The following is a 16,559-nucleotide window of genomic DNA, read 5'->3' on the forward strand; positions in this document are numbered from 1 at the left end:
ACCTAACTCATCAGAAATAATTACCAAAATTAACAAGAAAATTACTTCGAAGTGTCACTAAATAAGATATTTTTTTTAATTAAATTAAATCTAAACGACAAACTTAATAATTTTCACTCAAAGTCTAGTATAGGCTTCCTGAAGGATCAACACGATGTAAATTTGTTAAGAGAAGAATAAGTAAATGATATAAACCTGAAATTTTAATTTCTTCTTTTAAACGAACTTTGTAAGTTTCAAAGAAGTAATGTATTATTATAATTTTATTTGTTTTAAATATTTACTTAATATATAAATGTATAGAATGGCTCAAAAGTTAAAGAACTCTTATTAAGGTAATTTTAAGCAACTATTTTTTGCATGACTGACTTTTCCGGAAGTTAATATAGAAGAAAAATATAAAAATATTGAAAATATATGAAAAATTTTGAGGATATTTGAAGCTACATCTGTAAGTAATTGAATAATAATTATTTTTCAGTTAATTATACAGTTAGTCATATAGTTTATACGGTAGAACCCCGATTATCCGAAGTAATGTGAATCTACTACGGATAATACGAATGACTGGCCATTTTGGATTAAAAATTCTCTCTCTCAATAACTCTGTAGAGGAATTTGTCTGTATTTTCAATCAATCGATGCCTCTCGAACAATTTTTAATATTAATTATTAAAATTCTTTAATGTTAATTATTCTTTAAAGATATTTCTTTGCTCATTTAATTTGTTAAATTCATTTATGCTAAATTTTTAATATTACTTAAAAAATTAAATAATTTATAATACAAAGTTTTAAGAGACTTTAGGTACTTTTTTGTAATAAAATTAAGAATATTCAGAAAAATTTATGAAAACATGAGATAAATTAATTAGGATAAAAAGTAATTAATCTGATGACATAACTTAATCGTTTTCTATTAATAAATATGATTCTGAATTTATGAAATATAATGAAAGAAATTCAATTATTTCACTCTGTCGTCTAAATTGAACAGAAAATTAAATTAAGTTTCCATGCATTAACATTAAAACCCATTTTTTAATAGAAAATTTATAATTTAATATTATTTGACACTCACTATCACCACGTACACCAATTTTTTAATATGTAGTATATAGCCTACAGCCTATATAACCTCTACCTCATATCTACATACATGGTCTGAATATTTTTCAATATACTTTATCATAACATTATTTACAAGAGACAAGAAATAATTGCATAATTAAAATAAAATGTTTTAAAGTTAAATTTTTTTAATATAATTTTCATTGCTGTTACATTGCTGTGAATATAAGTATGATAGATTTATGATAAAGAATGAATCATTGACTGGTCTATAATGAAATCCAGACTAACAGTGAAGTCTATACACAGTATTATTGATATATTATAATCTATTTATCTGAATATGATAGATTCAGTGAATCTATTATTATTGATTTGATGAGTTTCATTTATTTTGATCAAGGCAACGTGACATGTGGGTGGTCTGCTAAAGGGGGATGCCGCCTGAAAAGACTTTTATGGGAAACTGGGCCCTATTTAGGTGTTATGAACGTGAATAAAACCCGGTAAATTTCACGTGGAGTTTCACATGGCCATCCCTTTGGCCAGGGACGAACCCATAAACAATTACCACGGTGAAGTGGTTTTATCCACTCGGATACTGATAGGTTCATTGATTCCGTGTTAATCATAGTATTCCATAGAATCAATTGATAGAAACTGGTCGTTATTAATTTGGATAAAGATTAAAAATTCAATGAAATTTACCGAAGAAATTTATATGGTCCAAATTAAAATTGAGAGAGATCTATTGCTACATGCATGAGATCCAGCTTGGGATATAGTGGCAGCTATTGGTGAGATTCATGAGATCCAAATTAGATTCAATACAAGATCTTAATAATTTCGACACGTTTAGTTCGGTAAGATATTAATTTTGTGAGAATTTAAATTGGTGAAGTATTTCCTAATGTGTGTGTGTGTATATATATATATATATAAAATTTATCTTACAATTCAAGACATAACACCTTTGTTGTGTTTTATTAAATTTCTCAGCAACCTAACTTTTCAACCAAATCTATTGGCCATTGTCAGGTAAAACAAATTCGAATATAAATAAATGGAACAAAATTTTAAATACAAATAATNTGTATAAGAATTATTTAACCACAGTAATGATTAAATTAATGTATTATTTAAATACTTTGCTACTTAGAAAGTTTATAAAATTGTTCAAAGAGAGATCGTGGCGTTCAATAAACAAATTACAACGCTTTGACACGTTTACAAATTAATGTTCACAATAAATAATTAAGTAAAACTTTCATGCAAAAATATCAAAAACAATTGAAAAAATTTAATTTTATAAGCGATTTTTTAAAATAATTTGCTTCATAAATCTTTAAAAATATTATTACTAACAAATAAAATCACAATAAAGTTAAAAGTGTAAGATAAGTTAATTGTTTGTGTAGGAACTAATTAATTAGCGAATTTAGAATTTAATTAGATTTTTTTAAAAATAAAACTCTGATAATTTAAGAAAATGCGTTAATTTCATTTTATTGATAAGAGCGTAAAGAAACAAAATAAATTCAATTAGATGTCTTTTGTTCCATAAAGCAACCAATAATGTAACTGATTTCCTAGAAGTACAGTACAATGTGCGATGTTCGGTGTATACTCTGAAGATAACAATAAATTTTGTGGCTTCACAATGGTTGCTGGATGAATGGAATTCCATTGAAAATCGACACTCGACTTCCATTTTATTCATTTTTTTATATTTATTCTTTACTTCCTCCTTCACACAATGTTTGGAATTGTAATTAGGCGCATGTTACATCGTTTGCATCTAGAATTATCAATACATTAATATTTTTATTAAGTTTTAACTTATTTTAAGAAGTGTATAATTAAATTATTCAATATTTTTAAGATTATATTGACTCGTATACAAAGTAGACCAAAAGTCAGTTAACCAAAATATATATACGATTTGATATATTATCAGTGGACTAACTTTTCTGCTACTGTGTTAGGTATTGTTAAGTGTTTTAGAATGATTTTTGCTATTACTTTTTCAAATTTTTAATTTCGTTAATGAAAAATTTACAGATTTTACTTTATTTTTTAATATATTTAAATTTTATAACATTTCTTCATTCAGTTTTTCTATTGATGAGATATTAATGAAGCAATTTATTGGTATTTTATGTAGCGAGTGATTATAATTAAAGTATCCCTGTTCAACGCTGTCTACAGAGATATTTAACAGTCCAAATGCAACCAAATTTGGTATGGTGACATTTCAAGACATGCCGAATACATTTCCAAAAAAGAAAATTAGTACCAAAACTCACCACTACGGAAATTTTAGCGCTACAAACAAAATCATCATTTGTATAATGTATCAATACTACAGACATGAGCGTTGCAGGGATACTGCTCAACTGTGACCCCCATTGACAGCACAGTATAACATTTCATTAATATTAAAAATTAAATTTGTATACATATACTAAGAAGTACGGTAAATTATTGTTAATTTATCCTAAGCAAACAACGTAAAATGATAGAATACATTACGTTAATCGATAATGCCGAATGATCAATTTAGTTGAAATTTAAGGTCAACCAAATTTAATAGGGCCATGTTAAAGTAAAGTAAATTATAAAACTTTCTTAATTAATTTATCGTGAGCATTTAATGTATCCGAATAAATTATTTTCTACTCGTTATTTATTAATTCAGCTAAACTGTCACGTAGAAGTTGTATACAACTACCGAAAATCATTATGTTTACAGTTGTAGGTCAATGCATGTAAGTGCGACTTGTTCTGATAATTGTTTTAGCTTTTTCTTTTATAATTTAAAAGTATATTGTTGGATATTCAACTATAATCATTTATTTATATGTGAAATAAAATATTTAAAAATATATAAATATTTTATTTAGGTTTCAGTGTTGGAAAATAATGATAATTACTTGGTAATATCCTACAGTAAAAATCGATAATAAAGATGAAATTTTTGGCTATTTTACATTATTTTTCGCGCTTTACTTCAAATTGTATTCATAATTATTTACGTAAGCATACTCACATTTTATTACATAAATTATATAATAAAATGTAAATATTTTTATAAGATAATCGCTTCTACTTACGTTCTTATCACCAGAAAATTTTATGGACGAGTTAATGATGTTCTATGAATTGTATCAAGAAAAATAATTTTACTTTTGTCTTCTCCCCCATATAAACACAGTTTATTAGAGAAAAGTTATTGATTTCTTAAGAAATCTATCGAGATTTAAGGGATAAACACATTTTAAGAAGTGTCGAAAATGATTTATTTCTATAATAATGTCAACGTGGTTTGTATCTATAATATCTGTCATAACTAAAAATTCGCTTATCAAAGGATAACGATAATGATGTCGGAAATTTATCAGCTCTATCTGAAAAGATTTTGCGATTTTCAGAACGATCCGATATCCAGAACGGAAGTTATTAATATTTTTATATCCCCTTCTCATCGCATCCTTTGAATCCTCCACACCACGTCGCGATTTTTTCTCATTGAAAATCCTGTAGATATATGAACTAAATTATATTCTCATTTTGCAATAAGACATTTAATATATATTTAAAAATTTCAATTCTATTTTGTTTTTGGTTTGTTTTAAATTAATATATATTATTTTATCAATTGTACTGAATCAAAGTCACGTCCTCGTCAACAGGATGTTTATCTTACGATTAATTTTGCAAATGATCTACATTTTAGGAACAGCTCCTTCCTTCTATGTTAGCCTTCTTATCTTTTCTAATTCAATAATATTATTGAAAATTAAACAACAATGTCCATATTTTATATAATTTTACACAGATCATATAGGCTACATCAGAGTGAGTATAAAAATCCAAAATGGAACCAGCTTTTAACTAATATCTAGTATATATACTTACAAAAATACGTCTTTAATTAAAGACAGGAGTGATAATGCTGTCTCGGTATACTATTATACATACTGTGAATATATAATATTATGTAATTAATTTAGAATAAGTGTTTATATGCATTAACATTGTTAAGAAAAGTTGTTTCGGGCTACATACAAGATAAGCGAAGATATGTATCTTCACTTATATTCATTAGCCTCAGTAAATATTATTTAATTAGTAATTATCATTCATATAACTTTGGTAAATATCACTTAATAATTTATAAAATTAAACGAATCTGTCTCTTATCAGTAAATATAAACTGTCTAAGCATACTCTTGATCAAGAATATTCGTTAATAAATCTCTTGTGAATAACAATTTTAAAAGTTATAACATTTAAATAATTTAAATGTTAAAAAGTTATATTTTTTCAAATTATTTACGCATCTTTTGTTGTAAATTTTCATTAAAATAGAGTATAAAATTTATATACGTACACAAAAAACAAACTGAAAAAATTATTTAAATACGTATTTGAATAAAATTAAATTATTTAGTTTAATATACACGTAGCCCAAAAGTAGGTTAACAGAGCTATATTTATTATTATTACTGATTTAGGCCTTTCGAAATAATCCACCAACACCACTACCATAATAATACAAGGTGGCACACCAGAGGTACCAGCAGATACAATTGCTAGTATAACAGGGTGACACCAGCAGTCGGCTATTATGTTTATTACAGTATTATTCTATGTTTCCGTTAAGCTACGGACTGGGATTACTTTTTCTTGCGTTACATTATAACAATAATAAAATAATAACAACACATTTGAATGCAAAACACACGTTTAAAACAATCAACACGTCATCCCATTACTGATGTATTCATTCGGAGTTATGCATTTGGGACATACAGAACTAGAACAACTCCAAAATAAAACAAACAACATTCACAAAACATAAATACCATTCTAAGATTATTGTAAAAAAGCCGACTCTTCCTCCTAAAGTGGGAGAACGAGGCCTCAGATATTTTAAACTTACACAGAAAAATTCCTGTAGCGTCTGTGTTTATGTTAAACAAGAAGCATCACAATTACAAAAACAGTACAGCATGAAATTTACTTAACACTAGCCTGGATCTAATACAGTACAGTATACAAAAAATATACAGCACAGATAAATCAGACAGTCTTTGGCTCGGAAGGAGCTCCACGGTAAGCAAACAATCTCAGCCAGGATTACGCTGAGAACTAATGCATGGATACCATTTTGGAGAGACAGGAGGATTCATAATTATTATACAAAGTAGGTCATATCAATAAACAAGTTACACAAAAGTCAAATACATTTTAACAGACACAACACTCACAGACGACACTTACAGGAAATACTACGAGACTATACACATTATGTCAATGTCTGTGTTATAATGACATAACACAGACATTGACACAATCAAACAGCAAATGTAATACATCAAAAGCTTGCACCAAACACAAACTACTACACACTCAGGAAGCATGCTACAAATACACGCCTTAGAAGGTTATAGAAAAGAACACAAAATATACAATCACAGACAAAACAATCTATCAAAACATATCATATATTGTACCTTGTATACACAAGTTACACAATGATTATAACTTGTGTATACAAGGTACAATACACAAAATATACAGCGATTGTATATTTTGTTCTTTTCTATAACCTTCTAAGGCGTGTATTTATAGCATGCTTCCTGAGTGTGTAGTAGTTTGGGTTTGTGTGCAAGCTTTTGATGTATAACATTTGATGTTTGACAAAGGAAACAAAATCACATTCATTATAGATGTAGCTGTCCCAAACATTCCCACAATATCTAAAATGCATATGCTGAAATAATTAGTAAGTACTTAGAACTGGCCCATGAAATAAAGCGTTTAGAGAGAACGGATAAAGTGAACTTAATGGGCCAATAGTCCTTTTCTGCACAGGCGTCATATCACATACATACTACTACAACTATACAAAAATTTTGAAACAGAGCTTTACAACAGCAAATACATTACACTACAGAAGGCTATCATAATAAGCACATGTCACATATTTAAGAAATTCTTAAACAAGAGCTCTTGCTCGACTCTCCCAGCACTCGAACAGGAACAGGAGGTTAAATGAATCATTAGAAAGTCAGATCATTTTCAATTATAATATGAGGGTTACCGACGTCTTGCTTACCACTGGTATGAAAGTGATAAGACATCTCGTTCCTCTCGGCTGGCTGTCGGGATGCGACGCGAGAGATAAGATATGCAGGATGGTGATAAAGGACACCGAGACAGAAACACCGTTAACAATTTAGAATCGCGTTTATTATAACAAAATCTGTTTATAAATATCGTCCAATTCGGAAGTATTCAATGGAAAAAGGTTTAATGGTTGTAATCGGTATGCGAGGATCCTTCGAGCCAGCAGGGTCTTGCGATGATCCGGATCAGGTTCAAACACTGATTCCTCGGTGCTCAGACTGAGAAACGAAAGTCACTTGAAGATGGTTAATCTTTTGGAGGATCAATCTAGGCCAGGGACGGTTGATCTTTTAGAAAATCGATCTAGGCCAGGGATGGCGTACCATTTTGAGCCCGAGTGCTATATTGTAAGCATACGTAGCTTTAAATAAAGGTGTTTATGCGTGCCAGCGTTTTAGATTTCGAATAACGATATTTAAATAAATTAAAGGAATATGCTTTAATTAGAATAAATGTAAAAAAGCTGATTGAAAAAATAATGAGCAAATGGTAACCAAAAGGATAATTGGAAAAGACAAATGAAAAATCGAAATCGTATAATACGTTACGTGCCAGATGATTACCTGCCACTTTGGGCACGCGTGCCATAGATGGCCTAGATCAGGGTTGGCGAATCTCGAAAAAGAAGGCACGAAGATTTATTTCTTCTCTCTTTGTAATCTTCGTATCGTCTCTCTGTTTCCCGATTGATCCTCAGCTTATCTCTAGGGATCGAATTCGGGCTAAAAGGAAAGATGACAACCCCTCTACTCTGATAAAGACCAACACCTCCCGAAGTGTTTAATTGACATTTCCTGAATAATAGTCCGTCAATCGGAAAATGTGTGTTTTCTTTTCCGTTCCGAGAGGATACAGCTGTAGTTAAAAGGTAATCAACGGGAATCGAAAGAGACAGGTCATAAGAATTTCTTCTCTTGAAATTTCAATTTATCAACTCCGTCAAAAATTGTTCTAATTAAGAATGGATCACATCGTTGGATAGCCCTTCAAAAGCAGGTCAGATCGATATATTACTTACTCGGGTACGATAAAGAGGGAGGGTGTTAGGAAGGTCCGAATCCCGGACATTTTAGAATTTAATAGCGAGGGGCTAAATTAAGATAGGGGGATAAAAATTGGGTGGGACGTACAGGACGTTAGCCCAAGCACAGGGTGTAAATTTGATTAAGCTGGGGTAATTAGAATTTAAATAAGGGCTGTTTTAGAATTGCATACATTTTAATTACTATCTATAACGGTTTCCAACGGCCGTTAGTGTTAGTTGCCATAGTCAACGGTCATCCGTAACGACTTTTATACAAAAATAAGGTGGTTAACAATTTTACTGGTTATTAATAGGTTAGATAGACTGATTAGGCCCCAAAATACTACTTTTTAATCGGTAACGATAAATTTTTTTGATTGACAGTTTAATTCTATATATTAATTTTTAGTCGTGACAGATGGCCATATATAAGGTGGTTAACAATTTTGCTGGTTATTAATAGATTATATTGGCTGATTAGGCACAATATTATTACTTTTTAATCGGTGACGGTAAATCTGTTTGACTGACAGATTTAGTATTAAAATAATTATTAATTTAATTATTAGGTTTAAGTCCTATCTTTTCGTACTGTGCTATTGAGTATTCACTCGGTAACACAGTATCGCTTGGCACTGGGCCATCTTAAACACAATACACTTCTTCTAATTGGTTTATATTTGAGTTTTAAGATGGAAAACTTAGAAAATAACTTTGATCAAATATCGGAAGACCAGCAGGAATGCTCCAGTGAAAAAACGGTTAATTACTACAATGAAAATAACAGTGAAACAGCTGAATTTAAGCTTCTAAAAGAAGCGAAAACACAATTGAAGAGGATAATGGATCTTATTCCAGAATCCTATAAAATCCATATCAGGAATGAAGAGAGGAAAGAGGTGAAAGATAGGGTTGTACAGATGTACGCAACGGTACAACAAATGTACGGGATTCTTAAAGAAGTAAGATCAGAAAGAGAAGAAAGAAACAGCATAACACCAAATTTACTGGAGTCTATCAAAGAAATCAAAACAAATATACAACATTCAAACAAGACTTCAAGTCAATTGAGTTACGCTGAAGTCACTAGATCCAACATAAGTACACAACAAATGGGAAGTCAAAATAATAGAGATATAATTAACAATAGTAACGAGGAAGGCAACAGTGCGGTATTAATATACCCAAATAGTGAGCAAGAAACAAATATTAACATGGAAGGAATCGTTACAAAAATTAAGGAAAACATTCAACCAAAGCAAATTAAGATTAAGGTTAAGGGGATTAAGAAGATTAGAGGGAATGGAGTTTGCATAGTGGTTAATAATAACGAGGAAGGTGATAGACTCAAGAACGCGATAAAAAAAATAAAAGAAATAGACAATAAAATAAAGTGTAGAGTCGCAGGAAAGCGTCAACCAAAAATAATATTGCTAAACGTACCAAACAGTTTACCAGAAGAAGATATCATAGAGATAATGATAAGGCAAAATGATATTTGGAGAGGTTTAGATGAAGACAATCTAATAAAAGACTGTCGGTTAACATCAATAATCAAAAGTAAAAGGTCAGAAGGGAAAAGCAGACATATTATCATTACAGTTACACCAACAATAAGAAATTTTTTAATGAAAAATAAAAATATAGCACTTCAATGGTACTCAATTCAAGTGGATGACTATATCCCTATACAGCGTTGTTTTCAATGCTGTGGGTTTGGACATTGGGCTAGAGATTGTAAGGAATCTCAAAAATGTAGCCATTGTTCCAAACAGCACAGATTCAGTGAGTGTAAACTTACGAATACTATACCGGCATGTACCAATTGTAAGAGAAACAATATTGGGCTTCCACCGGATAAAAAACTAGCAACAAACCACAACGCATTTGACAAGATATGCCCTCTTCTTAAAAAGTTAAGGAAACAATTAATTGGAAGAATAGATTATGGACCATAGTACTACAGTAAATAATACTCAGTATAGTAATAAGAATACTCAGCATACTAGCAATAAAAGGAATACGAAAGAAGAGGATAATTTAAATATCATACAGTTAAATGCACAAAGGGGAAAAGCACCAAGCTCATTATTGGCCTACAAAGCAAACGAACTGAATGTTGATATAGCATTAATTCAGGAACCCTATACAGTGAATAAGAAAATAATGGGACTTGGATGCTGGCAGCTCATTTACAAACCAACAGATAAAACACCAAAAACTTGTATAAGTGTTAGGAATAAAAATATAAACATAGCATTAATCCCAGAATTATCATCGAATATCATAACAACGGTGGTAATCCATCTTAAAATTAGTATAATTTTGATTAATGTATACCTTTCGCCATATATGGACGATGCAAAAGGAGTGGAAGAGATTGCAAGGATTTTAGGGAGGATAAATATTAAAAATATAATTGTAGCCGGGGACATAAACGCAAAGTCAGCGGTATGGTTTAATGAAAAGGAGGATCACAGGGGACGTCTAATTTTGGACCTAATGGAACAGTATGATCTGGTATCAGTTAATATGACTGACTACCCGACTTTTTTCACGAGCCAAGCAAAAGGTTGGACAGATGTTTGTTTAATGTCAAGTGAGTTAGCGCAAAATGTGAAAAATAGTGAAACCCTCCTCTCAATTACAGCAAGTGACCACAGATTCATTAGCACACAAATAGGAAATCTAGGAAACAAAAATCAACAGTATTATTTGAATATGAAAAATATCAACTGGGAACTATACAAAAGATTATTCAATGAAAATTGGAGCAATCACGAATATCCAAAAATGAGAACTACTACAGATATAGATGGCTATGTAGAACACTTGACAAATGACATGCTAAGAGCAGGATGCCAAGCAGGTAAAATGACACGACGGAGACCAAATATGAAAACGTACTGGTGGACTGAGGAATTGGAGAAACAGAAGAAAAACATAAACAGATTAAGGAAAAAATTCCAGAGAGCAAACGACAAGGAACAAAAACAACAATTAAGATTTAAATATAAAATAGAGGTTAAAAAATATAAGAAAAAAATTAACAAAACTCGTACCAAAAGTTGGAGAGAATTTTGCGGTGAATGTAATGAAAAGGGACCTTGGGAGTTGCCATATAAAATAGTTTTTAGGAAAAAGAAAAAGCTCCAATTGCCAGATATTATAAATTGGGAGAATGACACAACAGAGGACGAGAATTTTAATATTGAGGCTAATTTAAAAAAACTATTGGATTATCACTTCCCACTAGAAAACTCTACCAATAATACTACCAATAATATTGATACTGTTAATTATCAAAGAAATATGAACAAGGATGACAACCAGGATATACAATGTAAACTCTTTACTTTTAAGGAAGTTAGACAAGCAATTTATACAATGGGTAATAAAAAGGCACCGGGAATGGATAATATCACATCAGAAATGCTGAAACATGCTTTTGACGAGATTCCGGTGGTGTTTGTTTATCTGTACAATGAATGTTTACAACAGAAATATTTCCCCAGTGTGTGGAAGACTGCTAGTATCAAATTAATACCCAAAAATGACAATCCAACCAAGGCTTCGGACTATAGACCAATTAGTCTTCTTCCCACTATGGGGAAAGCCTTGGATTATCTAATAATAAGAAGAGTTAATTGGGAACTCTATACTTCCGGAAAAATGCACGAGAATCAATATGGATTTCGTACAAATAAATCAACTATCAATGCCCTTATGAGTGTGAAACAATTTATACATACAGCCTGGGATAATAAAAGTCACGCCTTGCTCATTACTATTGATTTTAGTAAAGCTTTCGACAATCTGAGTTGGAAGGATATCTTAAATACATTAGAGGAAATGAAACAGACAACTAACGAAATAAACCTGCTTAAAAGTTATCTCCAAAATAGATATATTGTCTTTCAGGCTAACAATATTCATATTAAAAAAGAAATAAACAAAGGTTGTCCTCAAGGTTCGCGCAGCGGACCAAGTATGTGGAATCTGGTTTTCGACAAATTATTAAGAAAATTCGATGGAAGAACAAATGTTAAAACACAAGCTTTTGCTGATGACCTTATGGTCATGGTGGCAAATAAAAACTGCGATAAACTGAGAGACAAAGCAAATGAAGTAATGGAAGAAATATATCAGTGGAGTAAGGCACACGGTCTACCAATTAATCATAACAAATGTCAGGCTTTGGTTTGCACGCGCAAAAATAAAAGAGGACAACTGAAAAAAACGCTCAAGTTACGTATTAACAATGAAAGAGTGAGGCAGGTTAAAACATTAAAATATCTAGGAGTGCACATAGATCCCAATCTCAGTTGGCACCACCATATTAATGAGCTGACCGCAAAAACAAAACAACGAATAAACCAGATTAATTGGATTATGGGAAAGTATTGGGGGCTAAATCCAAGAAATAGTACCCTCATTTATAAAACTGCTATAGAACCGGCCTTACTATATGCTGTGCCGGTATGGCAAGAAGCACTAGATAATATACATATAAAGAAAAGATTACTTTCGGTACAGAGGCAAGCTGCTATTAAAATCACTAAGGCGTATAGAACGGCGCCAACAGATGCTTTGCTGGCGATAGCAGGCTTGACCCCTATTCATATAACTGCTAAGTCCAAAGCCTGGCAATGGATTGTAACGAATACGAGAATATGGGGAAAAACAACTGAAGAAATAAACAAAAACATTAGAAATAAGCTTATACCGAAGAATATAAAAGAAATATCAGAAAATATATTAACAACCGAAATTGACAAGATTGACAATAGTATTAGCTTGGAAATTCACCCAGCAGAAAGCATGAAAATCAAAGTTAGCTTAGAATATGAAAATAAAAAGGACAAGGACTATCAGTGGTTAGTTTACACTGACGGGTCTAGGCAAACAGAAGGAGCCGGTGCTGGAATCTACATCACAAAAACAAATTCAAAAGTTAAAACTTATCAGGCTAACTTTAAAATTGCAAACCACTGTACCATAACACAGGCGGAATTATGGGCTATTTACAAAGCATTGATACATATAAGAACAAACCTGGAAACATACAAAGGTAGTATAAAATTTTATATTGATAGTAGAGTAGCACTGCAGACACTAAGGAAGGAAAAGAACATCCCATTACTGGCAGTAGAAATTATTAGAGAGGCCCATAAAATTGCGGATAACAATAATTTGTTCTTCAGTTGGATACCGGCGCACCAAGGAATAAAAGGAAATGAAATGGCAGACTTTTTAGCTAAAAGGGCAGTTACATCGGATTCGAAAATAACATATAAAAGGATACCAATGAAAGAGTTAAAGAAACAAATGAGGAATTGGGAAGTTACAACCTGGCAGAAGGAATGGGAAAATTCTACCACAGGTAGACATTGCTTCCAATTTTTTCCAATTATCAAGGATAGACTCCGCAACAAACATTATAAAATTAGTCATGAAACTACCCAGATTCTGACTAATCATGGTAGCTTTCAAGCTTATTTATATAGATTCAAAATATCAAGGAGAAAAAATTGTGATTGTGACGAGGAAAGCGAAGGAGATGCGAATCATCTACTTTTTGACTGTAAAAAATACGAGCAAAGCAGACAACAATTTTTTAGACAATGCATGTTACATGGTATAAGGTGGAGAACAGATCAACATAGAATAATTAACAATAAAGAAGTATGGGAAAGCCTGGAACAGTTTATAACTAAAACAGGAACCCTATTACCAGACTATAGCAAAACCAAAGCACAAAATACAGTCCAAAGTCAACAAAGCAGCGGTGCAGTAGCAGAAAGTGATCTAAGTGACAACCAAGACAACGACAGAGAAATTAACAGCGCCAGTGAAGATACTGAAGACAGCGAGTGACCGAGAGGATTCCAAAAGATTCACCTGTTCAAAAGTTGTTCATAATATGGTGTGCTTATAATTGACGCAAAAGCTCTTTGTGTGATTATCCATGGGGTCCTTCCAGGCAGCGACAAGGGAACAGCATGTACATTCATCTGTTTAATAATTGTTAGAATAAGATAATTAATTATAAGGTAATATGGATGATTATGGCTGCCTTAAAAAGACTAATAATGGACTTTGTAATGGTGTTATTGTAACAATAATACCAACTTATGTATATTTAAGTGATATGGTGTAAAAATGACACTGATGCGATTGTACAGTTTGTATAATAATTATACACAAATTGATTTTACTGTAATCTGCGCTCAAAGTATATTATTGAAAGTCCAGGCAGGTAGCAAGGTATTAAAAGATTGTAGATAAAACTCATGTTTGAAATCGGTTGTACGGTTAATCAACTGTTATTGGTTTCTAATATAGTTAATTGAATTGGTCTAATATAGTTAATTGAATTGGTCTTTTGAGGTAACATATACAATGTACAGTTTATAAGATACTCTATTTTATATTATGATCTGGCGATAACATGTATATATCTGTCAAATTAAGGCAAATCATCCATTCAAGGTGAGTGGATTGCCAGTAGCAATTTGTTTTGTATATGCCTTGTTTGTGGTATACATTTTGTTAAAGATTATCAATTATATATCGCGTTAGTCAACTTGTAGCTACTGATCATTGTATATATGTTTAACATCCATTGCATAAAACCACAAGTTGTGGTATCAAATTACTGATAAACATTGTAAATATAAAAAATTCTAATGTTAATCAAATTGTTATGCTATTGTTAAAATATTGTTAAAGGAAAATTAAATTGTCGGGCAAAATTGTATTGTAAGGTACTATTACCCATTATGTATATAGGTTTGTTTGTTTGTTAATAAAAGACCCGATGCAGGCGCCCGTCGGGTCCCGTGGGGGCCTTGGTTGCTCTATCTTCACACTTTTCTATCCTCCTTTACTTCTTCTTCTTGCTCTTTCTTCTTGCTTTCCTAAACTCTTCTTTCCGACTTCTAATAGGGTAAAGTCTGTTGCTTATCACGGATAGCCCTCTATTCCTTTCTACTAAATGTAGTTAAAAGGTTTCAACTGTATTGCTGCTATAATTCAAACGTAATAAAACACTTCCCTTTTGTTTTCTTACGAATATTGAAGTAAGAGATCGAAATCTGTTTATGTTTTTTTCCTTTGTATCTTTTATCTTTCACTTAAAACACGTGTATTTCGTTCCCTATTCTCTCCATTCAAAACACAGAAAATAAAATATTTATTTACTAGGTTCTCTTTTCACCACAACTTCGAGCGAGGATTTGGACCTCGCGATATTAGGATATAAAATTTAAGTAGTAACGAAAGCTTAAAACAAAAATTTCACTGAATTATGATAAAAATCTCCATTTAAAAACACTTCATTTGAAAAAACACTAAGACACTAGCTCAATGTTGAAATTGTGTGTGGCACCATCTGTTATTAGACTATTAAAATAACTTTTATACTATTAATTATTATAAAAAGACGAAACTAGCTTAATTTTAGGTTAGGAACGAGTTTTTTAAAATATTGTAAATGCCAATTTACAATATTTAATTTACAATATTTAATATACAATAACTAGTAAAATTTTCATTACGTCCACCACATTCGAGATATGACACATTATCTTCTCAACCTGTAGAGTTCCGTACTCCAAAATTTAACAGCTTCATTGCCCCTTATATACAAGTTACCGTGTCAAATTTCGTTTCTTAATCTTTACACCACCTTGTGATATTAAACGAAATACACACAAACACCCCCAAAAAAGGAATTTTTTTCCTCTTTTTGGGGGGACATTTTTGGGTTCAGGGGACTGAGTTGCAAAAATCCCGTAGGGTCAAACTTGATACGATTACAATACTTTCCCGTGTTACATTATAAAGTAAAACTAATTATAAAAGGATTACAATTGAATTTTTTATTGCCATCCTTGAACTGTGATAATGGAATCTTGCATAAATTCAACATTAACTCGCAAAATATATTATATAAACGTATACTAAAAAACACAATTACATTTAAATTATCTAATTAAAATTAAGAAAATTCCATCGATTTTCTTATTTCTTTTAATTTTGAAACTGAAAAACACGAAGTATAACGAGGGATACATATAATTTACATACAAGAATCAACGTAAATATCACTCAATAATTCATAAAATTTAAGAAAATAGAAGGGGAAAAGATTTAAATTTTTAAGAAAATTATTTTTTTCTTATTGAGATAAAGTGTTTCAATTAACGTTGACTCGAAAGTATTTTGGATCGAACGTGACTACCATTTCTTGAAGGTAATTTTCAGT

At 31.1% G+C, this 16,559-nt stretch overlaps 2 protein-coding genes across 2 annotated transcripts; both read left to right on the forward strand.

Annotated features, from left to right (window-relative positions):
* Positions 1-8,982: 8,982 nt before the first annotated feature.
* On the forward strand, positions 8,983-10,248 carry LOC111638375. Its single transcript, XM_023384076.1, has one exon. It carries the CDS (start codon positions 8,983-8,985, stop codon positions 10,246-10,248), a length of 1,266 nt encoding a protein of 421 aa, XP_023239844.1.
* Positions 10,249-10,642: 394 nt separating this feature from the next.
* On the forward strand, positions 10,643-14,286 carry LOC111638377. The gene is made up of 2 exons (XM_023384078.1): positions 10,643-11,159; positions 11,421-14,286. Exons 1-2 carry the CDS (start codon positions 10,643-10,645, stop codon positions 14,165-14,167), a joined length of 3,264 nt encoding a protein of 1,087 aa, XP_023239846.1. The 3' UTR covers positions 14,168-14,286.
* The last annotated feature ends 2,273 nt before the right edge of the window (positions 14,287-16,559 follow it).

This window comes from Centruroides sculpturatus, unplaced genomic scaffold (assembly GCF_000671375.1).
Source record: "Centruroides sculpturatus isolate CEXI.00-Female unplaced genomic scaffold, Cexi_2.0 scaffold1257, whole genome shotgun sequence".
Lineage (NCBI taxonomy): Eukaryota > Metazoa > Arthropoda > Arachnida > Scorpiones > Buthidae > Centruroides > Centruroides sculpturatus.

Bases quoted from the DNA above. Each gene is read 5' to 3' on its own strand.
- LOC111638375 (XM_023384076.1), top strand. From the start codon at position 8,983: ATGGAAAACTTAGAAAATAACTTTGATCAAATATCGGAAGACCAGCAG.
- LOC111638377 (XM_023384078.1), top strand. From the start codon at position 10,643: ATGGACGATGCAAAAGGAGTGGAAGAGATTGCAAGGATTTTAGGGAGG. The intron at 11,160-11,420 runs GTAAAATGACAC...CATATAAAATAG, and splicing joins AAGAGCAGGATGCCAAGCAG to TTTTTAGGAAAAAGAAAAAG.